Raw genomic sequence first — 27391 nt, forward strand, 5'->3', positions numbered from 1 at the left:
TAACCTAGACCCACTATGTACTTTAAAAAAAAAAAAATAAAAAAAAAAATAAAATAAAAAATCTTAAAGTAAGTTGTGATGTATCCAAACACAATAAACCATATTGTAGACTCTAATGATCTCTGATATAAATACAATAAAAGCTAAATGTCATCGCGAGGTCTGGCTACAACAATAATTAACAGCAATTAATCAAGCCATTATTATGATGAGGAAGGAAGACGACTTCACACACAAGTTTTAATAATGTTCTTTATGCACAAACATTACATGTCAACTTTGTCTGATAGGTCATCAAACATAGAAAACAGGTAGTAGGCTACAGTTCTCCAACATGGAAGAGGACAGGCTATTTCACCCACAAGAATATGGATACTGTGGATAACCTAACAGTTGGATCAACAAACTTTCTATTTCTACATATTCAGGTCACATTTAACCACCTGCAGGGCAGGTTGTACTCGTACTCACAGGTTTAATAATTTAATCAATATTTGGTGATGTTATATCAGTACAACATGGCAGGTAACCAATATAAAAGTACTGCCATTTGTATTTTAATTTTCTGTCTTCCTTTTCATTGTGTCATAGCCCAGTATTAATTCAAATCCAATCCTGTGTGCCTATTTTATGCAGGGAACTGTTCAACATGCAAATGTTGTATACAACGTCAGTGAAGCAATAAACCCCTCAGCTATGGCCATTGTTGCCTAAGCCCTGATAAGCAGGTGGTACAATTTACCATTACAACAAAGAGGGAGAGATGCCTAACTTTATCACTGTCACACAATCAGAAACAGAAAAACACATGCATCTATCTGTGCAAAGATAAAGTCATAAATACCAACAATACCGAGTAGTATATTTGTTTGGCTCCCCAAATCAATATCTTAATATTTGGTCTGGTTTTCACTCGCATTTCAGAGATTAAAAACATAGTGTCTGATCAAATCATCTATAGCACCCTGAAAAGTTACATAAAGGCCTCAACATTTTAAGTAAAACGACTGCCAGAGAGTCAGGATTTGGTTATATCCAAATCCTGATCAAAGCTCTCCAAGCAGCTGTGGGATGCATTTGTCTCATTTGTTGTAGCCTACACCTGAAATCAAAATCTGACCATGTTCCTCATGATCATAGTAAGTCCAAGCAGGCCACTAGAATACACAAAAAAGCAAAAAAGAAACAAAAACAAAAAGAAACAAACAAAAAAAAACAAACATCTTTTTAATCAAAAACCAGTTCACAGTCTTTTGATCTGGCTCAAAATAAATGCTTATATTTGAGCGACATTATTTGCATACATAACGGCAGCAGAAACAGTCTTGAGACTCATCAAAGTGTATTGGCTCTCTCCACTCATGACCGGATTCAGGACTTTAAGAGGACTGCTTTGGTGTGTTATTGAGGTGGTAGCCTCATATGTCCTGCTTTCATGTCTTAGACTGGGACGGCGGGCTGCTGCTTCCGTAAACAGGATTATGCCATGAAGAATCCAAAGTCCCAGACAGTGCCTCTCCGACAGGGTATCAGTAGGTTGCGGGGCTACACCTGAAAATCAGTCCCAAAGTGTCTGATTTGGGCTTCAGTCATAGATAGGTAGGTGGTCCTCATGCTGGGTGAATACTGCAGGGAAAAACAAATTATAAAGCTCAGATTAGCACATTCATCTAAAGACAGCAGTTGGAGATAATCATCAAGCGTCAGAGTGAAACACTGCATTGGTTTAATCTGGTTTAAATTGAAGGAGTGCTGTTTTTGCTTGTGAACTGCTCTTTGGTTAAGATCTGGTGTAATCAAGAGACAATGATTCAATGTAATGGTGGATTTAAGAGAGTTCAACAGCAGGTGAAGAGCAGGCAGAGGTTAGAGGTGAAGGGCAAGAGCTGGGAGTCACAGGCTAAGGAAGTGCAGAGGTTGTACTGGGTGAAAGGATTATTGCAGAGGTAAGCACACTGTGTTAGGATCACTTTCAATGAGTGAAATGAAAATGGGATCACAAAACTTAAGGACGTACTGTAGTTATACAACGGAAAACTTACTGTTTCTAAATGTCTGAGTAAAAGCATAAAAAAACAATGAAAAATGGTTAGTTGCAAAAAATTAGTTAATAATCTGTAGTTATACACTCTGTTGTGCAACTGCTTATATGAATGTATAACCAAGTGCTGCAGTGCACACATAAAATGGGGAATTACTGTGTTGCAATGCAATAAAAAAAAAAAAAATATCAGTGTATCTATACAATGTAATGTAATAATGTAAAAAAACACTGTAATAAAAACAAAACCTTCAAATTTTACACTCTAGAATATACAAGGCAGAGTTAAATATTTGTGGTTTACAACAGATATCTCCTTCAATTTTGAATCTTCCAAAAAAAGAAACAATACATAACAGATAGCTCTCAAAACTGTGGGTCTCATTATAGACCAACATCTCAAGGATGCACATTTTCTGTCTGCCCCCCCCCGTGTGTGTGTGTGTGTGTCTGTGTCTGTATGTATGGCTTTCTTTCTCTCTCTCTCACTCTCTCAGAGATTCAAGAGATTGCCTCCCCATCATGTCTTTAAAAACGGCAGCGCTTATATTCAATTCGGCGAAGGATAACACTTGATTTCTGATTGATTTGTTTTGTTCCAGTTCATGCTCCTGAAAACAAGTGGAGATGCTGCTGCTTCAGAACAGCATCATCCATCTGTCAGAGTGAATGGATAATGCTAGATAAATGTAAAGGTGTTGTTACATGTTGCACTGGCACAATGCGAGTGTAGTTCACGCATTGAAAAAGGCAGAAAAACAGAGAGCTAGTCTTCTAGGAGCACTGGCTGTTCTACATCAGTGTGCATCGGCACTGGCCAACTACTATGGGGGTTTGATCCAGTTTCGTGGTTGTGACCAAGGGCAAGAATCAGAGAAGAGGAGCTAACCCTGAGCAACAGCCGACTTAACTGTGGATTAACTGGATTTATCTTCAGTTTGGCTCCAGCTATGGAGACACACCAAATGCCTATATAGACTATGAGCTCTACCATTAAAACTAGAGACCTGACGTGAGGCCAAGCAAGGGGTGTTGTATTTATCCACCACTACCCTTTGGTCATGTCATGCACGTATAAATGTATGCATTAGCATTTACATGACTAAATCCGTACCCTGGCACAAGCAGAAATATAATCCAAGGCTGTGGTGAAAAGGATATGAGTATATGCTCAGGGCTTAGCGGTCAAAGCATCTGCATACAGCGATGCTGCTAGATTAGACAAAAAATGAATGCAAGCTCAGTCAATGGCCAGCAGAGAGCAGTCTTCCATCATTTGCAATGCAACATGACCGGTGACTCACTTCACTGGCTGTTAAGAGTGGGAAGCTGTGAACAGTGTTTATGCATAGATATGTCGATGGTACCGCTGTGCATGTTTGGTGTTTGTGTTATTGCAGTATTTATGTCAGCTGCGCCATCATCATCACCACCACACTAAAGACACTAGATGCACATAGGGCCAACACACCGATGGTGGTGGGGATCCTCGTCCTATCAGTGGCACATTCTCATAGCGAGGGTTCCCTCCAAACAGCATGGACTGATTCCTGTGACAGAGAAGGAAAGAAAAATTGTAAGACATGTCACAAATATAGAGACAAATCTATTACCAGCCAAAGGATCTTACATATATTCAGAGGAAGGCATGACATTGGAGGCAGGGGGTGGATGTAGGCTACTCTGGCTGCCCAGGCTGCTGTTATAGCTACAGAAGCTGTGGATATTTGACCTTCCGGGGTTGTAGGTTATCCGTCGCGCCTGGGGATTGAATGGGTCCTCCTCATCAATGTCGTCATAGTCTCTGTCCCTGGATGAAAGGCATACAAACACACACACAGATGCAGGCATAAACAGAGGAGGTGCATGTGTTAACGCCTCAAAGGAGCGCGATGTGGGCAGTATGTAATGGGATAAGGGCGCCGCATGGTGCTGACCTGCTGCCAATGAGTGTCCAGGCTCGGGGGATCGCACACAGCATGGCAGAGAGCGCACAGGCGGCCAGCAGAGAAAACAGAGAGAGGTAGAGGAGACCTTCCACTCCATCATAGCACACTCCCATCAGAGCATCCAGATAATCCTACAAGGACACACACACATATATATATATATAAATATACAGTAAGTAAGTTTACTGAAAGTATGTTACAATGACATAGAAAAGAAAAAAGTAGGATATGAATATACTCCAATCCAGAACTTTTACACCCTAACTTGCGAAGAATGACTAAATAAATAAGCAAAATAGTTATTTTAGTGACTGAAAAGATGTGTTGAATGAAATGTAAAAAAAGAAGAAGAATGAGCAGGTAATGTAAGACCAAGTTTAAGTGGTCTTGAGCTATACCACAAAGAGGCATATGAAAGGTTTCCTGTGAATCTGACCTTACCTTGTGCAGCCCACGGCAGTCCAGCAAGGCTGTTAGCTGGTGCAGATTAAACTCAGTGGAGTTCAACAGTCGCTGGATCCCCAGTAGGTCTCTCTGTGTTGCGTGGTACAAAGGATGAATGAGTGACACACACCTTTACACAGTCTGGGCTAATGGCCTGTCAGCCAGCCACTCACCTCAGCAGTGGGAAAGATAGGCACAGAGAGCTGCAGCAAGCCCTGGACTTGGATTTGCATGGTGGTAAGGGAGCGCTGGTAGATTGTCAGGGACTGTGACATACATGTACCCCCACACACACACACACACACACACACACACACACACACACACACACACAAATACAAAGAATGAATCACATTAAGTAGAGCTTTGTTAACATGTAATTTGAAGTTAAATAAAGCTTTGCAATGCTCTTAACTGAAGGCACTATTTTTTTTTTCCAGATATATAGACCCAGATTATTCCCCTGGCCCCCTTGCCCCACAAACCCAGTCTAGCCCATCATTCGCTGCCCCCTCCCCATTCACATCCCTTGATGTAAAACATAAACAATAGCACAATATTTACATCAGCTAGGCCATCAGAGAAGAGATTATTCTTATCTACTTAACAGGAATCATATTAAGCCCTAAATGGATACTGCCACGGTAACAAAGCATGCAGGTTGTGATAATTACTGGTCATGGATTTAATCTCAGTGAATTTGCTCAGTACTGTACATGCTGCATAAATAGAATATCTTATAACATCAGTGGAGGGCAAAATAGCAGAAAGATCTGAGTACATCAGAGAATCAAAAACGCAATATGGAGTTAGTCCACACCAGCTTCACTCCTCCTTGTAATGCTGTTTTAATAACCCTGACCTCTGTTTCTATTCAACTCAATTCAATAGCACTATATCTAACCTTCATGAGGCAGTTCAAAGCAAGCTGTCTACAAATGACAGAGTAAAACAAAATACAATATCAGAGAGAGGAAATAAAAAGGTGAAAGGCTACAGTATAAACAAATACAAATACAAATACAAAGAAAAGAAAAAGGCAAGACCTACATGACACCAAAACATAGTGAGCAACTGCACTAAACTTTCTTTTGTTTGATGTGTAAGTGGGGCTTAGAAATTACACTTCTGAAGGCATTAATGAAAAGACTCATGAAGAAAACATACTGGGTCAGTGATAACACCATATGCCTTCTCAAGTATATGTTTGGTGAGTAATTCCTCATGAACAAAAGCCTCCAGGTCTTTGAAGGATGAAGGAAGAGGAAAGCTATGTAGCACCCTGCCCTCCAGAATTACACATAAAGTTCAGTGACATTTACACCTGGTATTCCTTGCCCAAATGAAAATTCACTTCTATTATTTTGTCCACCTTTTTCATGCTGATAATGAGTAAATAAAAAGTGTTGTCACCGCTAATTCCCAAAGACAGACTTTATTCACACACTAAGCCACGGCTAATTATTGAAGACCAACATATTAAAAATGGATATTCTTTGATCAAAGTTTAGTTGGGTTATCATTTTTAAGTAATTAATTTAGTGCTGCCAGCTCATTTTTTCATGATTGTCGATTAGGGCCCGATAAAGATCTGGCTGTTTGGTATCTAGCAAGGAATCTCCATTTTTATAATGGCGAGATGTCTTCTAGCATGACAGTTTTAGTAAATAACAAAGACAACAACCGAGATTTTGAATATTTTGCCCATACCTGTTGGAAAGGGTTGGGTAGATTCGGACTGCAGAACAGATAATAGTGTGCAACATCTGAAGAGAAATACAGAGAGAGAGAAATATTAGGATTATATTTAACATTCAGTCCCGGGGAATTCATCATGGATGGCTAATTCTAGTTGTGGAGATAAATTACTTGCACTGAGGAAATCCTTGGTTCGGTTAACAATAAACTTGTCTGGAGCCACACAGAAGTCACTGGTGCCCTGTAGCCAAACAAAGAGAAGCTGTAATATATGAAGCATGCAAGATCAAAAGGGGGGGGGGGGGGGGATCTGCTAGAGTGTTTCATCACACAATGAGCTACCTCCAATTTTTGTGCTGTTATTGTGTGAAAATGAATTTACGCTGGCCATTTATGGACAAGCACGCAATAACACAAACTCTATTTGTTTTACAACACCTTAAATACCATTAACAAGTGTTTTGCAACTACAGACAGTTGATGTCTTGCAACAGTTGGTGCTATGGCAACACAAGATTAGCCTTTAACTCTGGACAAAGGGAAGTGAGTGGGCCAGTGGAATACAAATGTTCACACACACACACACACACACACACACCCGCAGACATGTTCACACAGGCACACGCAGGCACACACAGAGAAAAATGTGTGATTTACAGCACACGTTTTTGCACACATTTTTGCTTTGTTAACCATGTCGGAAATCTACAGAGGATTTTCATACTCGAACTCATCCCTCATGGCTGCTGATGTGTATGCATTAAAAATTGTAGGGTCAAGGTCATCAGACTGGCTAATTCCCCTCCACTCTTACTGTTGCTGAGAATGAGGATATAAAAAGAAAAAACAAAAATTGACCAGACAATGATAGTAAAAATAACTTCAATGGAATGATTTCTTGGATGGAGAAGAAATCTGTTGTGATGTAGAGTCAAACTTCAAACCCTCGCACCATTCAACCCTAACAAAGTCTGAGTCTGGTTCTCCTCATATCACTCCAAATCAAAGAGTACCCTTCTTCTTCTTTTACTTTTTATAGTTAAGATTTACACTTCTCCTGTCTCGATTTCAGAATATGACCATTTGCCTAAGCCACAGCAGCAATGATATTCCCAAACTGCATGCATGACATCACATAACATTTATATTCAACATAAATCGCACAGTAATATGTCAAGCATGGCTGAGATGCTATCATTCACTCTCTTCCTAATTGTACTAGTACGGATATTTTGTTTATACTGAATGTTGCCTCTCATAAAAGATGCATGCATTTTCTAGGACATTTTCTAGGACACCACCATCGTTAAGCTTCTTTTCAATATGTAAAATACTCTCTATGAAATTTTTGGGAAATGCTGGACAGGTGAAACAAGTTGACATGATTGTATTACATCCTGTCCCACACTGAAACACCTTTAGTGAAACTAGGATGACAGTGTTGTACGATAATCCACTCCCAGGTGGAGGATTGATCTGTGCCCTATATCTGACTTGCTACTTTAGATCTGGCTAATAACTAATAACATGGGATATATATATATACGGGATATATATATATATATATATATATATATATATATATATATATATATATATATATATATATATATATATATATACACACACACACACACACACACACACACACACACACATATTGTGTATTGTGTGACATCGTATGGCCGTACCAAAGTCAGCTTACTGGTGACATAGTTTGCCATCATACCATACCGTAGTCATCAACAGTCATATCTAATAGGGAGATGCATGGTAAAGCTTAAAAGGCTATTTCTATTGTGGTTGATGTGGTCAGTGAGTTCAAAGGGTTTTAATGCAGGGTCATGCTCTATTCTCACGAGCTGAACTTAGAAATCTGCACAGTCCAAGCCATAGGTAATCTGGCTGTCACTTGACAATGACAGCTGTTGTCTAGTCATCCAAAGTGGTCGTGGACAGCTTAAGCCAGAATAATGTGTAATCATCTAGGCCGAGGCTTTCTGTGACTAAGGCTGCTGAGTTTATGTCTGGAGTGTACTGCTGCATCCACAAAGAAACATAATAACAAAAGAAATCAAAATTTAACACCGTTGTAGATAATTTGGGGTTACATTCAGCTGTCGCCCCCCACCATCCGAGCCGTCTTGCTTAAAATAGCTGTCCAAATATCACATCCTGTGGGATAATCCACAGGCACCATCCAGGTTTCTGTGCAAGGGGGGGTGCACAATGGAGTGATAAGAAGGCTGGAGGGAAGGAGGGAGCCTCATGGGGTGGGGCTGTTCATTAACCTAGCCATTGTCCCAAATACAGCATGCCTTGATCAGACCCCCTCATGCAAGATGTGGTGCACAAATCGCATGCAGTGAGAAAAGAGAACAAGCTGCCTGATACGGGCACGATAAGGAAAGTTAAATTAACCAAGCTAAAAGACGAGGAAGATATAGATGGGAAAAGGAATGGGATGGAGGTAGATTGGCCAGTTTGCCTTGGTAATTACTGCTGGGAGCAGGTTTGTTTACAACAGCGGGGTTAAAGGTTGAATGACCTAAAGGGCTGGAAGCTTGTAATCAGCTTTACTGCATGACTACCCACAGTGGGGTACACACTATAGATACAAATGCAGATTTATTATTTATTTTGTTAGTTTTTTTGTTTGTTTGTTTTTGTTTTTTTTTTTTTTTTTTTAAACCAGGACAGATGGCTAAGAACATACTCTTATTGACACCCTGGAGGAGAAATTGCAATGGAAGGGCAGTTCAGCTCAACAACTGGACTGGGCTGCAATGCTAAGCCAGACACATCACTTATTTGCGCTAAGCTGTTAATTATATCGGGGCCTCATCTGTCACTAGCATGTAGTATAATTTTTCAACACAGATGTGTGATTTAGTCTTGCATGGGTGTACGGCTGATAAATATCTTTGTGATAAATATCTCTCAGCAGCAGTATTTAAAGAGCACTAATTTTTTTATAAGAATGCTTCATGTGTGCCGATATCAATAGATCTTGAAGAGATGGTGTGTTTTCTCACCACGGCTGTAGCAGTGTCCGCTCCCAGTGAGGCCCAGCTCAGGATCAGAGACAGCAGTACAAAAGCCATGATCCTGAAGGACAAAAAACAAAGGGATAGGGAAAAGAATGAGTGACAAGGAGACAGGGAGATACAGACAAAGACAAGGACACAGAAAGGAGGAGACAAATTTGCAATGAGTTTGCCTTTGTACTTGTGATCTTTGGTGCTTTTTCATTGACTTAATTTGATTTATGTTGTTCTCCTTCCATTGTACGACAGATGCAGATGCACACACTGTACTGGTGCATAGCAGATTAGAAAATACAGCTGAAATTTGATTTATTATAGAGCGGTACAGAGATAAATTAACTTATGACTCATTGCTGAATTAACTTGTTAGCACTTGACTCTTTGAACAGTTCCACACCCATCAGCTGTGACTTTGGTTCTGAAGTAAATTAATAGCTCCGTTGAAAGCGGTTTATGAATAAACACCGCAACATCTCAACACTATTGCTCACACTATCTTTGCGACAACACGTGTGCCAGAAGCTTGACAAAGCACTGAGATAAACAGAGTGAAAAAGGAAAGAATGGATCCCTGATGGATGTAAAAACACTGTAAAGAGCTTCGGTTCCCAACTTATTTCTCGGGATGTCTTGAAAGCACCAATAAGGGAGCCTGTAAGCACTTAATAATTAGTTAAGGGAATAGGCTCATCCTGCCCAGCTGATCAATAGGCATTAGTGAGGCCCATCAGGAGAGATGTGAGGAGAGATCTTGAGCATCAGTCGCTAACACTGACATGCCGGCAGCTCTAAATAGGGCAAAGGGGATGGGAAATCTAGATTGCGGATTTGCTTGTAGTTTATCACGGTTGGTTTAAAACATGTCTGCAATTCATTGAGGCACATGTTGAACTGTGTCAAAATCCAAAGGTTATCCTCTTGAGATGAAACTAGGATGGGTTTGATCAGAGACAAATTTGAGATCTAGCATCTATGAATTTCGTTCCACAAACATTTGGATCGATTGTCCAAGAATAACACTGAGTAGAGCAATGCGGGCACTGCTATTGTTTGTGCAAGTGAAAGGACCTAATGCGATGGTGGGGGTGGTTAATGCACCGCTCTATATGGGGCCAGAGAGGCTGGCTGGCTGTCCATCAGTGATTTTGTGATAAAGGCAGAGACTATGAGAGCAGAGATGGACCGTGGGTAGGCGAAGAAAGCCACATGTCCACACTCGCACTTGGCACTTACGTGATGAGCAGCCATCGAGAGTGCTTGGCCATCCCCAAGCAGGTCACCAAGCAGATGACCAGATCCAGGATCAGCAACAGCAGATAGATCAGCCATCTATATGATAGGGGAGTGAAACATAAGCACAACAATACTCAAAAACCATTGTCACTGATAGACAGCATGCTATACATACATGTACAAGATAAAGGGTAAGCCTGAGGGAGTGTGGGGCCAACATGTGTTGGAACTGAATGTGTGAGATCTGTACGAGCCATATATCAGCAGTCTTGTTTCGCGGTTAGAGCTTCTGGTTCACGTCATTTTAAGCCTGTTGGCTTAATAATTGAACACCGTGAATCCATAGACATGAATTTTTCATGCTCTCAATGTGTCTTTTGCAGGAATGGTCCATACTCAGCCTGGACTTAAAGTGTGTGTGTATTTGTAGATGCGTTGGTGTGTGTGCTTTGACATACAAAACACATGGGAGTGTTTCCATGACTCATTCTCAAGTCCACTAGCTCCAGCGGCGCTGTAAATTTTATAGCAGTGACCAAAAACATTGATTTCCAATATGCACACAAACATGTCATTTCAGAAAATCTTGTTTATTGTGTTGTATTTGCAATATTGTGGTATATTTATACTGCGGGTACATGGCAGAGTAAGATTCACTCATTCTATGTGAAGGAGTCTAGGCGTGGCCCAACTCGCTTACAGTATCTCATTTGTAATTGTACATTATGACAGTGCACTGCAAAAAGGCAATTAGGTAAGGGAATAGGGGAAAGTACTATAATCTGAGAGAGATTTCAGTCAGATTCATCTGCATGAACAGAATGAAAAGCATTTCTGTGAATGCAGAGGTAGGAGGGAATTGAAAGACGCATGGGGGGTAGGGAGGAAGTGACAAAAACACAGCAAAAAAAAAAAGAAAAAAAAAAAGCAGTGGCATTTTGTTCCCATTTTCCCCTTTAGGTTCAATGTAACACCAGCTGTTCGTCAATATAGTCCCGCCACAGGCAGTTCATACCCCAATGGTTGCATGAAATCCAATCATCACATAGGAGATTGGTGTCAGGTTGCGCACAGAAGAAAACCTGGTCTCAGGGCAGACAGACCACACCATGTGGAGCCATGTGGTGGAGATGTGTTTGAAATTAATGATAAGGATAGGTCAGTGAGACAGCACTACCAGGGACACAAAAGTGACTTCATGTATGCCAGGAATCAGCAGGTATTGGCTGTCACCACTCCCAGTGCTGCCACTGCCACTGTCAATGTGGAAAAAAAAGAAACTGCACCAAAAAAAAAAAATCTTATTAAAGGCTTATGGCGACTATAATGGCACATGCAACTGCTTTAATGTCTAAGGCCCACACACTTTCATGCCTCCCCTGTGCAGGTAAATATATTTTCCACCGCCCAACCAATCATTATTAATTGAATCAGACGTGCAAAAGTAGAGCTGGAACAAAAACTTGGGCAGAGGTCCTTCAGGACAAAGTTACCACCAGGAACCACCAGTCCATTGAACAATAATTTGTAGAACTAGACCACATGGCCAACATCCCTCCCATGTCTAACAAGATAGCACAGACACTTTCCATCATGGCAAAGGTGCTGCATCACACAGGTTGTCTGGGGATGATGTGAGAATATATCAGTTCTCTGCTTCCTGCTACACTGCACAGTTCTTAGTGGCAATAGCAGATGAACCCAAAATATCTATATCTGTATCTACTGTTTATCTTTGCACTAAGATCTATAGCTATATCTATATCTATAATGTATTAACACACATATGCGCAACCAAGTACATATTCCATTTTGGTGCTTTCCAGGCATTACCAGTGAGATCAACTGACTGTGATCATACAAAATGATAATAACAAATCTACAGGAACACAAAAATAAGAAAATGCAGTACTTCATGACTATTCAACGGGTATGTAATGTAGACATTACATACCATTTCATCCAATGTTTTTTCATCCAATTCTTGTCCAAAGACCATGCAACAATTTCAATTTCCATAAGAAACCACTCTAAAAACATTCAAGGCATGAAATATGTAAAGGTGATGCTTCAGCAGAAAGTTATGACAAGAAACCTTGGCCTGCTTTTTCACCACACTGAAGGGAGATATCAAAAAGCTATGATTTTGAATGTTCCTTGCAACAGTCGAGCTATGGCAAAGCAAAATACCTTTAAAACAGCTAACATATTGCTGAGAGATTAAAGTCCATGTGTGAAACTTCATTGAAAAACAGAACTAGGAAAGCCTGGTTTTCACATTTAATGTGCCCAAAAATAGTGAAAACAACAGAAACTAATGTTCTGCTTCAGCAGAAAGTAATGATAAGCGAAAGGGCTTACGGCCTGATTTTTTAATTAGACTGATGGGAAATACCAAACAGTTGATTTTGAGTGAGCCAGTACACAAGCAAAGGCACACGCAAAATCATTCATGTGCACATTGCATTGTCCAAATCTGACTGTTCGAACATAGAAATCTCAAAAATCTGAGTGACAGTATGTTTACATGTATATATTTTTTTCCTCCCATTATGTACCATATTAACCTAAATGTATTATGGTAGTCTCGTTTCCCATGTTAAACTGCCTTGTAACAGTCAGGCAGAGCAAATTATTTTTTCAATACAGAACATATTGCCAAGAGGTTTAACTCCACATGAGAAACTTCATGACAAAACAAAACAGGGAAAGTCTGGTTTTCACTTTTAAGTGCCCAAAAATAAAACAAACATCAGAATCTAACAAATAAAACGGAGTTATCGCATTTTCACAGTTTGAAGCAGCAGTAATTAGAGCTCTCTCATAAATTAGCACCCCTCTCATAAATTAATGTTGCATATTTTAATAATTTTGACTAATTTGCTGTGTTTTCCATTCACTTTGCTAGTTTGTTTTCTTCTTCCTATGTACTGAATTGCATTTTTGGTCTTGTAACAAATGATCACAGTGCTTTTTTTTAATATTTAAAGAACATTATTCTCAATGGGAGGACCCTATCAAAATAACTGTGGCAATCGATCAAAAGCAGAGCAGAGTTCTGTGGGTATAGAGATCATTTATGGTCTAATAGGCGCTCCACTATGCATAACACTATGTGCGAGCAATAAGAATTAGAGCTCAAACTGCACAGTGGGCAATAAGCTCAATATCAGCTTTCATTTATTTAGTGATCAGTAAAAATAGCTTTTCCGGTCTGTGCTCCACAAGGGAGATCAATAAAAAACCCATCTGGTCTGTGTCTGGGCTTGATCACTCCATTCTATATTGTGTGGCTACTTCATAAATCCCACACATAAAAAAAAAAATCATATCAGTCCCCCAAAGTGAGTAGGCTGAGGCTCTGCCCACCTGTAATACTCAATGACGGCTGTCTGGTTTGCAATGGACGCCAGGTCCACCTTGGCCTTGCTGATGTCCGGCAGAGTGGTCAGCTGACGGATGATGTTGGCGGCCATTGTCTGCATGAAGCGCAGTGCCTGGATGAGGTCAGCCCTCGTGGCAAAGATTTCATCCAGTCGCTCCAAGTGCTGCCTTAGAGAGGTTTCCATATTACCCCGGGACCCTGCAACCTAAAGATGGTGGTGGCGGTGGTGGTGGTGGGGTCGGGGGGAGTGAGAAAATGGATAAGTTAGCAGAGAAGAGAAGAAGAGAAAAAGGAAAGTGAAGAAAACTGTTGTAGTAGAGGGGTAAATGAAGGTGAATGAGACAGAAAATGGGGTCAGGAGGGAACAGGGACATAAAAACAATACAAAACAACAACAAAAAGATATTCATAAAAGAAACAGGCTGAAGATGTAGAGAGAGGTGAAAGTAGCAAAGTAGCAGCCCCTTGAGAAAAGATTAACTTTTCCCCCTATGTGTGTGTTTTATTCTGATAAACAGTGTTGGAGCGGAATACTGATGACAACACCGCAGAGACCTGTTATCAGAGAGGTCTGTGATGGTGAGAACAGAGCAGGAGGAGGCTCAGAGGAGCAGAGTAAATATGCTTTACTTTGGTGTGTGAGAAACAAAAATGTGATGGAGTAAATGCTTTCACTTTTACAGCACCTGAGAAGCATCAATAGATCTGGAAATAGGTCAAATTTATTCTGGCACAAACTAAAAAAAAAAAATATATATATATAAAACTCAGCTAGAGTTATCACTGGAGCGCTTCACTGAGAATCATAAGCACTATGGCTTAGCCCCGTTTTACTGTATAGATTTTTTAAAGTGGCAATAAGTAATCCTTGATCACCCTATTGACCTCTGACTGTGACAGCCTTGTCAATTAAGTGCTATGGACACCCAGCAAAAATGAGAAAGCACCAAAACAGAAGATAACGCCACTCAAAAACCCATATTAATGTCATTTTGTGCTATAAGGCAGTAAAAGAAAAAAAAAAGTATGTATAGTGCGTTCAGTTATAGATTTTTGTTTGTTTACTTGCCTGCGTGGATTCCACTGATTTCACTGAATGATAAATACTTGATATGGCCTCTTCATCATTTATGGATAGTGCACTATGTAGTTTTGCCAAAGTTATTTGTTTATACTGGCAGTGTCTGTTATTATATATGAATTTATTTCTGCAAGTATTCTTTCTTTTTAAAACAAATCAAAAGAAACACTACAAATCAAACAGAAGCCTAAGAGATGCTTTTTTGAATAGTAAATCTGAGTGCAAACAAAATGACAGGCCCTACTATTGTAACCAACAATACTGAACTGGTAACCTCTCACTTCCCACTTATAAATACCATTCCATTTTTGACTTCTCTGAGTTAAAATAATGATGATAATAATAATAATAATAATAATAATAATAATAATAATAATAATAATAATAATAAAAAACTACAATAACACAAAGCTACATACTGCACCTTTAATAGTCGAGTTAATATATATATATATATATATATATATATATATATATATATATGAGTGGCCATAGTGAGTGACTCTTTTCTGAACAAAGACTACTCCTGACCAGGTCATGGGAACTCACTGCAACTGAGCTGAAAGCATTTCTCAATCTCCTTGACCCTATAACCCTTCAAATACACTTGATTAACTTCAACTATGTCTGTGCTTTCTCTGGGCTGTGAGCAACAGCCCAGAGAGTAAACACGTGCTGAAACAGCGCAAGGCCAATCCTCCACGCCAGCACTCCAGGGAAGAGGAGTCTGATTGCCAGTAACCTGCTCTCACTCTCCGCCGTTAAGTTCATCATCTTTCACACTCCTAGCCACAGCGCCACAAATCTTATCTAGCAGCCAGGTCTGCCTGAGTGTGAGAAATGGAATCCATCAGCTAGCTGCTCCTGCTGATCCACATTTTCCTAATCTGGACCATCCAGTCTTCCTTTAAAATGGATTAAAGCTCACTTTTACTGAAAGCAAGTCACAAGGAGGCTTCTGCATACAGAACACCCCCCGTTAAACAAGACTGAGCGCGCTGAGGCTCACAGTACTACAGCTGAACCAACTGCACACCATTTTGCCTATCTGTGTGATATGTTTAGTGATTTCATGTATCTGAGCTCGATCTATTGTATGACTACAAACAAACAGTTAGAAGACAAAGAGGAGCAAGACAAACAAGTAGGAGCAAGACAAACAGGATGCAGACATATGATTCAGAAAGTACCAATCAGTTTGATATACTATAGGAACTGTAGATGACACTTTGAATTTATCATCACTTTCCTGTTACAAGAATCACAAGACACGGCTCTCAGTTTCAAAGAAAAAGGAAGACAGTTTAACCCAGGATTGGAAATTGGAGTTGCACAATTCTGAGACAATGTGATTGTCATGTTTGTTCATGCATTATTTCCTGGCAAAGCTGAGCAGCTAGCTTATCATATTGCAAACTGTATACTGGAAATGAGACAGGAAAGCTAACAGCTAAAAGCGCCTTTCAGTGGCAAAGGCAAAATGAGTCTACTTTTCGAATCCTCCTGTCTGACATATGACAATCCCTAGCAGAGATTCAAGACTGCATGATGATTAGGAACTCACCAAGCCTTCACTGATTAATGCAGTGGTCAACACAGAATAGCAAAACAGTAAATCACAGCCCTCACAGGTGCCTGGTGATGGACACAGACCTGGTAACTCTTGTGCATGATTGCTTTTCCAGACAAAATCCTTTTTTTTTTTTTTTTTCCACCACAGTGAGTGAAACACAACAAAAGTGATGGCCTGAAGACATTAACATGAATCAAACTTTGACAAGATATTAAAATTATTCCATTGGAACCAAGTGAATTGAATTGCTGATAGAAAGCCAAGGCAACATTTGGTAAAACAATGAAACCCCATGGTCAGAATCACTGAGGAACATTCTGTCTCTCAATCTCAAGCCTAAACATAATCTAAATCAGCTTTAGCTTCAAAACAGGAAGGACGGCAAGCCAACTCATCAGCTCCATAAGTACATTACCTCAAGCTGTTTCTTTGCAACTGAGAAAGCCTTTGTTTCCCTGGGGAGCAGCTGTGGTTCTCACAAGCTATCAGAGACTGCAACATGTTAAAGGATCAAATCAATACCAAGGCACCATAGAAAACTTGCTAAAAGGAATGCAAAATCATCAAAGACAAAGCTGATTCACTTGCTCCAGTGCAAAGAAAGCTACAAACTCTTGGACTGATAAGTGCACAAAATCACCCACTATGGCCTATCCTTTGTGATACAAAGCGGTGTCTGAGCCACAAATGGATTAAATCTAAATCCATCCTCTTTTCCCATACAATGCTATTCATAATACACAACTAAACAGTGTACACAAATCTTTCTATGCGTTATTATATTAATATAATATGCTTGTGTAAGAGCAGCAAGATCTGTGCTGCCTTTAAATGAATGACAGCGAAATGGAATATGTGCACATGCAGATGCACACGTACACACACACACACATATAGAGACTGGGAAAGAGAGAGAAGGAGAGAGAGGCTTAACATCCATTAATGCAATGCAGATGGGAGTTAATCCTCTTCTTCCTCATTGTGATTACTGGTTCTTTCAGGCCTGTCTTGACTCCCTTGCTCTCCTTCGTCTCTCGTATCCCTTTGTCCATCCTCTCTCTAAGCCTCCCAAATAAGTAAGACTTTCCTCGAATGCAGGTCAGGAGTTGCAAATCAGAAATTCACAAATCCACAGACACGAGTTCCTTCACTAGCACAAAAAGCGGATATAGACCCCCCATGGTGATGTGCTGCTTTGAGACAGATGTAAACCACATTAATGGCAATGAAGGGGTGGGGGGAAGTGGGGTAAATAGTATTTAACAGCTGTAACTCAAATACAGAGAGATGGTGGGATAAGAAAAAACAGACTTGTTTATGTGCCATGTGGGTAAATGTTAGTCTGGCAGAATATTAGAATAACTGCGGCAGTGGGGCTACGCTTTAATAGCGTAATTAATTAATGAAAACACACTATTTGGAAATGAAATCATGGCAAAAAAATCAAGCACACTGCCACTGATATTAACTAACGAGAAGACTTCATTTCAGTGTCCACCCCCTACTTCTATAGTGGTTCCAGTGTACTTTTATGTCACACTAAAGTACAATGACATGCTGTTAGATGTGACAGTGGGTCGAGTCGGGCTTGGCATGTGTCCCTCACCAGATTGTTGATGCCACCCAGTGTGTGATTGGCATTGTGGAGTGCGTAGGTCAGCTGGTACACCCCATCATTGGTCTCACTGTTGCCATAGAAACCCACTCCTACAGCAGAACTGTGAAAAGAGGAGATTAAGATGAAAAAACACATAATTAATTCTGTATGACATGATATTGCTTTTTGATCACATATCATGTGAGGTGATCACGCGACAGCTGAGACAGAGCGGTATTACTGATTATTTTCCGATGGGGAGACATTGGGGCTTGACGGGAAGGAACAAGGCGCATCAGCGGGTTCTATTTTTTTTTTTTTTTCCTTTTATTTATTTTTTTTTTTCAGTTGAACCTACATTAGTATGACAACAGGCAAACTCTAAAACAGACCACTGACAACTGCGGCAGCTGCAGCAAACTCAGGGTGAAGTACAAACAACTTAGGATAGACACACACTGTAAGATTTATTGAAAAACGTGTGGAAGTTCCAGTTCTTAAGATTGGAGTGCTCCAGAAAAGCCTCTGAGCACAAGAGAGGAATTTTAATCCAGATTTTGTATTTGTGAGATGTCCTGACTGAAACCGGGTCTGGTCAAAATTTAGCCGTCTGTATTAATGCATGGCACATATTTTCTCCAGCTCTACATTTCCATCTCCTCCTCCTCCTGCTTTGCCATATGGGTTGGAATGGAGCCTAACTGGAGCTGATGTGTGAAAAGCTATCAGTTTTATAGCTCTCATCTTTCCTCCCCTTAGATCCGTACATCAATCCTTCATTCCCCCCATCTGTTTTCATCACTCTTATCACTCACATTCATCACATGCTGTGAACTCTTAATCTTTAGAGTCTTGGGTTTAAATTTGTATCCCACTCATGGCCGAGACCACATCAAAATTCTGTTCAACAACCAAAAAGTTATCCCATTGGAAAAATTCAGCATCCCTATTCCCTACCTGCCTTCCAGCCTGGCACTCTCTCTAAGTGATTATGATTAGTGTCCGACCCCCCAGTGTCAGTGTAACCTTACTGCTTCAGTCTGCACTGACATGACTAATGATACAGTTTCATCATATTTGATAGTAGTGAGGTCATTCTGCATAGAGGTCACAAGTTAGAAACACTCTGGGCAGCCTTTAGGGGTGTTTTCCATGGCCTGGGGAGGAAGCTCATCAATCACACTTTAGATAAAAGGAGAGCAGAGTAGCATTGTTGTTCCTAGAATACCACACACACACACGCACACACACACACACACACTCACAGTCATGCACATTTAGCAAGAGGTATTTTTTTTTAAGTTCCAGTTAAGTTCTCACTGAGTCACAAACTGCAAACTTTTAATACCCCCTGTTCTACCAAGCCACAAACTAAATATAGGCCAGCGTCAGTGATACACAGGCAGCCAGATGGACACAACAGGAAGGTTGGTCCTGCATCACCCTCTGCAGCAAGACAGAGAGTCGGGGGAAGGCGTGGGAGGCGAGGATGTGGTGGTGGTGTGCTGTTTTGGCAGATACACATTCTGTCAGCGTGTATGCATGCTCACATGCACTTATATGGAGAAATATTTTTCTTTTTGTGTGCGTGTGTATCTGTGTCAACCTGCACCCTGTTACTGTAACCTTGTAAGCATGATGGATACAGTCATTACGCCAGTTCTCCCAGGATATGGTGAGGGGCTCTGTTTACATATGCAAGTCAGTGTGAGCAACAGGGAAGATGATCCTCTGCCCATGACACCATCCCATTCTTCTTTCTGTACATGGATGCCATCACATGCCATTATAACAATTCCTACAACCCAAACAGTATAGAGGTAATCATAAAGAGACAATCATGACTTAGTATAGCCACTGTGCTGTTAGAAATAGTGTAAAAGTGGTCAAAATAAATTGTACAGTCTTGGTTCATGCTGTTAGAGATATCAGTTCTCACTGATCTGTTGTGGCTTGGACACTGAACCTTTCATTAACACTGTGACCAGCCCTCTCACACATGAAAGACAATAATGACTCGCTAATGACACAGTAATGACACAGGACATCACAAGGCACTTCCTGGTTTCAGCTTCCAAGGGAAACATTAGCGTTTATTTGGCTGGGGAGGATAATGGCTGCAGCTCCTAACAGCAGATGGAGGGGTCCAATCTAGCCTACACAATAAGCAATATGACTAAAATATGTGTGTGCCAGAGTGTTTACTGTTGTTGTGCTCAGTAATCCAAAGAGGGCTTCTGATCAGTGCTCTAGCAGAGGGCAACAACCTGTATCACAACCCGACAGGTGTATCTTCGTGTTCAATCCAATTTTGTACTAAACAAATGGCCACTCTAGACAAAAAAGTACCGAAAGATAAATACTTCAACTCTGTGGAGACCCATATATTTCAGCTATAACAGCTTTCATCAGACTTAACAAAGACCGACAGAGAGGACACATTTTTTATAATATTGAATTTGTTTCCTCACCTAAGTTTAATTTACCCAGTTTAATCTCTTGAGGTGACAATTTTTCATTTTCAAGGGCTAGTCAGGAATAATAATGTAGAGTGGCACAGAGGTGCTTAATATCCTATTTCTATTTCAGTTCCACAGTGCAATTTTGCCTGAAAATCACATACAGAGAAAGCTGTAAAATGCGCTTTGGGTAGTAAGGAATTCCGTGTAGAAGATTAAGCAATAAAAAAATGAAACGATTTTTAAACGACATGCAAGGACATCTCTGCCCATTTTATTTATTTTAACTTTATTTTTTAAAATCTTGTGACCTGGCAGAACAGAAAACAAAATCATATTAGTTAGTCTGACTCTACAACCACGTACTGAGCTATGACTAGATTATTAAATTGTGGCTGTATGCGGTGGTTTTTTAGCTCCGTTATGAATATTAACCTCCACTGGCACAAGCTTCTGGAGGGACAGATGGGGAGTTGTTCAGGCAGGAAAGAGTTAATAGTGCTCCTTGGCTAAGTAGCATCATGCCTAGGCACTTACAGTAACACTACAACAGGCCTTATGTGTTGCAGCAGGGGCTCGGTATGTAAACAGCAAACTAACAAAGTTAAGGCCCAGCCCTTAGATAACCGTCACAAGATTAGGCGGATATGTACTCAACTTCAATCAACCCCTTTGGAGGAATCATTTGTTCTTCTCCATTAATTACAGCCTGTAAGTCGCAAGCCATGTTGGAGAACCTCACTCCCTTAGCTACATGTCAGCTTGCAACTGCTTGTATGGCCTGTATTGATAAGTATAAGGAGATTCCATCCATCCAATCTGATTCAAATCAGTTCCGCGCTACAGATGTGACGAGAAATAACTGTGACCGTCCCATCACTAGAACTTTGGAATAAACAGCAGATGGAACCAAACGACTGTACTCATAATTGAATTTGCTTTGATCGTCATTTCGTCTGACATTTTCATGGTTTGTTAAAGTGACCTCAGACAAAGCTTACAATGACTATGCTGTAAACGGCTTAAATTAAGTCATAGTCTTCCTCTTCCTGACTCTGGTCTATCAAGAATAAGATGCTTAACTGTATTAGAAAAAAAGAAAGATCTCAAAGAGGACTTCAGTTATACAATGGATACAATAAACAATGAGATGCATTTTTGAGTCTGCCGGTGCACTGATGACAACAGAAACAAAATGTAATCATTTTACCTTTCAGACTCACCATATGATGAGACCTGTGATGACAGCAGCCCAGGTGACGCAGCAGGAGTCTGGCCTCTTGGCCTCATCATCCACGTCCCTGCGGCAGCAACACAGGCAGCTCAGGTACACTGCCAGTACCAGCAGGCTCAGGCCGAGACCCAGTGCCCCAATGCATGCCAGGAAAATCAGAGACTGAGATAAGGAAGGAGAAAGGAGCGAGTAAAGATGACAGAAAGGGAATAAAGGTGAACGTCAGCGATATAATACATTGAAAAAGTGGCACTTAGGAACATATTAAGTCCTAAGTGGTGATTTCATATGAAAAACTACTTAAGTTTTTCAAGAGGCACAGAACTGCTATGGGTGGTCTTGAGGGGTTATGCTGGCTGACCCCCCCATCATCCAAAGGCTGACAGTCCGAGTGAGAACAACCCACCAGTATCAAGCAACACTCATGTGTACAGATAAGCTCAGGTCAGGGGTTAGTGTTGGGCTAGCCACATTAATCACCATCATGACTGCTTCCAGGTGAGAGGATAGAAGGGGACGTGGGGTTGAACATACAGTACAGTCTGTAATCTTGCACCAAAGACAGCTCACAGGGCACCTTGTTTTTCTGCCCATTGCCATAGCAACTTGGAAAAGAGAAATTATTAGAGGCTGTGGGAGGGGAGCATCATGTGACACAATCACTTCCACACAGTCTTGTGATTCCTGAGCGTACAAAACATTCAAAGCCTGCAGGACTCAAAGAAAAGACAAAGATCGACTGATGTGAAAGAAGAGGGAAAAAAAATATATGAGGGTGAGAGTATATTGGAATTTGGATGTCCAAGAGAATCTGTCAATCTTAAAGTTCAATGACAGTAGGACAGTGCAGTTTGTTTTAATGAGCCAAAGTTAAGACCAGGGTTTTCAAAAGTAGAGACTGGGCTGAAGTTTAAAAGAACCCCTGGTGGAGTGCTATTTTGAAGATGGAAATGTGGAGCTCCTGGTTATGGCACTTTAAAGAAAATCCAAAACATCTCCCTGCGATTTGATTTAATTTGACTTGCCAATCATGTTCATTTAACTTTTTAAAGCTCAGAAGTTCATAAAGTCTGGCTCTGTCTGAGCTTTGCCATGACCATGAAGTCTGTGACTTATTCAGTTTGCATGACATTGACACTATGACTAAGCTCAAATTATGTGCTTTTGCATACTCTAACAAAGTTGTTCATTGTTGAAACTCTTACAAAAGGTTATGCTGTGATGGGCCCTATTTTGTCCTTAGAGTCACTGACCAAATTCCGTCAGCAAATAAATTTCTGATTACCTCTATAAGAGAAAAGTAAAACTATTTTATCAAATCATTTGTGCAGCATTTTGGGAAGTAACCTATGGGAAGTCCCTTCAAAAATGGGAACGCCTTGCTTACCACAGGAGTACAAATGTTTCTCACACACAAAGTTAAAGGTATAATGCTGAGATGCCCTCAAAATCATATCTTTGTTTGTCTTCTCACAACTTTGTTACAACATGATTTGTGTCTGCAACTGAGGGAAAGGGCACAGAGATATACTACATAAGCGGATGCATCACAAGGTACTGACTGAAAAACTATATTAGTCACTACCCTCAACTTATGGGGAATTCCACACAGGTCTTCACAATATTTACACAAACTTTATTCCTACATTGTACTGTACATAGGAATATTCACATTGTGAAAATAAGACAATTTAAATGGAACTATGTTTTAAAAAATATATATTACAAAGGATACATTACAGCACCAAGTGATCTAATATTTAAATGTGTCTCAAGGGAAATGGGTCAATAAAGAAACAGCGCCAACTGTGCCACTCTACCTTCAGTAGCACACGGGCAAAAACCCTCACCTAATGACTGGTTAATCATTGGATTTTCAGGCCACTGTTGATGAGCCAAGAGTAGCTGTCAGAAGGGCCTACAATGATTTCAACCCTGGTCAGATTTTCTGTCACTACAGCTCAGTTCAGCCCTCCATAAGCACACTTCTCCCAGTATCACCCACTCCTTCTCTAATTTTCCACTCCATTATTTTGTAATTAGACATGCAAGCAGTTCAATTTCCAGTGACTGCAATGCCATAACAAGGCAGTGGAAGTAGGGGAGGGAGGGAGAAAGAGACAGAGGAAATGGCTACATTATCTTAGTTCATTGACCGGAAGTTCATTGATCTTCTGCAAAAGTGTAAGCCAAAGTATGGAGAACTATCTGACTGAATTATGCAAAATAGTAAACCTTTTCTAATTACACTGCATTTCCTCCAAAGGACAACAAGAGATGCAGGAAACAAAAGAAGTGCATGTGCTATTTTCAGAGAAACAGAGGAGGCCTTAAGAGCATCAAAAGGCTCTGTGAGTCCACCGTGGCACTCCTTGCTCTTCACTGACTTGTGCTCAACTAAGCCAATGTGACACTGCTGGGGATTGATGACCCACATGGACCTCCATACATACAGGGAGACAGAGACACACACACACAGAAAGAGAGAGAGGGAGAGAGAGAGAGAGAGAGAGAGAGAGAGAGAGAGAGAGAGAGAGAGAGATGCGGTGGAGGAAAAAAAATCAGCTCTGGGAAGTTTCATGTAATGGGTCTGCACTCACAAATGACCTGGGGCAAATAGAGCACACAGTGCTTGGAGCCTATAGCTGGCTCATGTGTTGTGTTTGGAAGGATATGCCTTTAATAATCAGAAAAGTGTCACAAATACACAGCTAAAAATGAAATCCAGTATGTAATGTTATCCCAACCACTAGAATATTTCCAATTGTAGAAATGGAGTTTGGAGAGAGCAAAATTTGCACAAGGTTCCTCGTCTAGGTCGTCTGATTTTATTGGAAATAAATCAAACAAGAAGGTGACTGTTTTGTACATCACGTGACAATTTGTGAAGTTTTCCCAATCAAAGTTAGTTCCGTCACAATATGGTGATCTGAAACCTTGTGGCTTTTGTGATAAAGTGTGTGAGGAAAAAAATCAACTTCCCCTGGACTAAACATGGCATGAGGCAAATCTAGAGCAATACCTATCTTATGGGTAATTCCAAAGCAATGCCGTGTAGATGGGCAGTTTTGGAAACAGTGGCCTACAGTGTTTGTTTTTTTTTTGTTTTTTTTGTTTTTTTTTTCCCATTATGGTTCCTTCTAACCTCTGTAGGCCATTGCCATAGTGGTCAATCAGCATCCCTGTTCAGGGAAATGTTGGACTTAGGAGGCTTGTAGACCATACCCACATATCAGTGTAGAAATACGAACTGAAAGGTAAATATATTGAAACTTTTGTTCATGCAAGAGTTTCCATATAGAAATAGATACAGAAATAGATGATTAAGTAAAAATAAGCTGATCTAAGGTCACAGGCATCACACCCATGAAAACTCAGGAAGCACATTGTTTATAGTGAAAGGGTGAGTTTGTTACTCTTAAAGTTACAACCAAAGGACTCGATCACAAAGAGCTTTCAACAGAAGGTTATAAGAATTTAGTGGTGTCCCCAGATGGGACAAACTTGTTTAATTTGAAAATAGTATATGTATGTATGTATATATGTGTTCTAGTTGTCACTCAACTTCTCTACAATACCTGGCACACTTCTAAAGGAAAATATTCAAGTTAATACAGGTCATGTGTTACCATGTGACCACTGCAGTTTGGACTAACATGCAGTCCCAGGCAGACTGAGGGAGACGGATGGATGAGATAGAAAGGGAGTAAAAAATAAAAGAGCTATTTTTACACGGCATGTCTCAAACTGAAGGTATTTACAACTTTACATCACTGCCACCGAGCATCAACAGTGTGATTGCTTTTGAGCATGAATAGTCCACAACAGCACATCTTTCAGGTCCTCGGGTCACATTCTTTAACTACGCGCACTTTTACGCACAAGTACCCAGTTACCTGCTGATAGCTTGTCTCCTCTGGTCTGAAAGTGTTGTCGACCGGCAGGAAAGAGAAATTGAGGTGAGGGAAATTGTGCAGCCAGTATGTCCACCACGGAGCAATGTAATCAAGCCTTGCAGTTGCCATTCCTCCTTGAAAAGTCAGTCGACCGGATCACTGACAGCTCACTCACAGCCTCACTTTGTGAAACTCCTCAGATATTTCCAGGTTTGATTAAGAAAACTCGACTCTGAAAGTGTTTGCGATGAGCGCAGGACATTAAAGAGGAAGCACTTCCTTTGGCATTATGCCCCTAGAATAAGGCACAATATTACAATGTCGGGTTTTTATTCCCATAGTTCCGCGGGAATTTTTGAGCAAATGGTTCAATGGAAAAAAAAATGTTGATTGAGCTGCTCAGACCGCACAGAGGGAACCACAAAACTACACGACCACGGCTTCAGTGACTGGGGGCCAAGTGTGTGTATCCGAGACACGGGATCGAGTGACGATTCCATCCTGCCTCCATTTACATTGAGTAGGCGTGACAGCCCACTTTAAAGTCAGTCATGCTGGGAAAACTGTATGGGCAAAAAATAGATATATATATCTATATATCTCAGAATGATGTTTGGTTGCCACCAGTTCACAAAGTGATATGAATGAGCTCCAGATTAAGGTTTAATGCAGGTAACCACAGTTTTGCTCGCCTCAATTATGGTGACATTTTCATACCTCATAGCTCAATATGTCAGCGGCCCCAGCTCTCTTATCGCTGCTTGTCCATGCAGGCCAAACTAAAATCTTGATAATGAAATTCAATAATGAGAAACCAAAAAAAAAAAAAAAAAAAAAAAGTTTACTTGGTCTACTCGGTCCAGCTCTACGGCTGCAATTTGATTTTGGCTTTAACAGCCTTGGGCATTCAGCACGCCACTTATGACTTCCACTGTTTATGTGTGACCTCTTGTGGACGATGAGGTGCACTGAGGTGATTAATAATGAAATGCTTCCTCCTCTGCTGGTGTGCTGTTGGTTTCTGATGTTGTTGTTAAGATGATGAAGAAGAGAATGGCGTGTATTTAGAAAGGACTACATCTGTATCAGAATCACTTCATTTTGCCAGATTCGGTGCATGTGCAGGACTATGTTTTGGTGACAGTGGTGCTGAAGCCCATTGACAGCTCACATGGTGATATACTATATCGACACACATGGCACAGGGATAACCTGACCTCACATGTAATGAAGGGAGAGTATGTGACATTAAATGCAAACAGACATAAAAATAAATAAATAAATAAATAAAAAATAAACAAATAATAGGTGCATTCATGCAGTGGTATGCAGCAGGTCGCAATCACAGCAGTTCCAACAGTGCAATAGAACAGCATGTAATGAGAGAGTAGCACTGATTGGGATGGAAATACATGGAATAACTTGTGAGCCTTGTGGAGCATGAACCTTGTTCCTAAGGCTAAACTGACATACAGCAGCAAGTGCAAGATGGTGAAAACAACACTAGTAAGAATAAATTTGACTGACTAGATAGCAACAGTGGAGGGGTCATGGTGTGAATGTATGCTAGGAGGGTAGAGTGAGTGGACTGAGAACCTGTTGGGCTTTCTTGGGCTGCTCTCGTCTTAATAGGCAAGTATAATGTCCCAGAGGATTTTTTTTTTTTTAAGGGTCAGTAACAGCCCTTCTTGCCCTCTTCTCCACCCTGCGTGACACTGTGCAGCAAAATTTGTGGATGGCAGTTGACAGCCAGT

At 40.6% G+C, this 27391-nt stretch overlaps 1 protein-coding gene across 1 annotated transcript; it reads right to left on the reverse strand.

Moving 5' to 3' along the window:
* Positions 1-244: 244 nt before the first annotated feature.
* Positions 245-26120, reverse strand: ttyh2l (tweety homolog 2, like). Its single transcript, XM_030059058.1, has 14 exons — positions 25638-26120; positions 21731-21903; positions 18058-18169; positions 13782-14002; positions 10413-10508; positions 9168-9240; positions 6304-6373; positions 6145-6200; positions 4608-4700; positions 4432-4524; positions 3979-4121; positions 3672-3851; positions 3513-3591; positions 245-1626 (listed from the first exon to the last, which is right to left on the reverse strand). The coding sequence occupies exons 1-14, from the start codon at positions 25764-25766 to the stop codon at positions 1546-1548; spliced, it is 1599 nt and encodes a 532-aa protein (XP_029914918.1). The 5' UTR covers positions 25767-26120; the 3' UTR covers positions 245-1545.
* Positions 26121-27391: the final 1271 nt, after the last annotated feature.

This window comes from Myripristis murdjan, chromosome 8, assembly GCF_902150065.1.
Source record: "Myripristis murdjan chromosome 8, fMyrMur1.1, whole genome shotgun sequence".
Taxonomy (NCBI): Eukaryota; Metazoa; Chordata; class Actinopteri; order Holocentriformes; family Holocentridae; genus Myripristis; species Myripristis murdjan.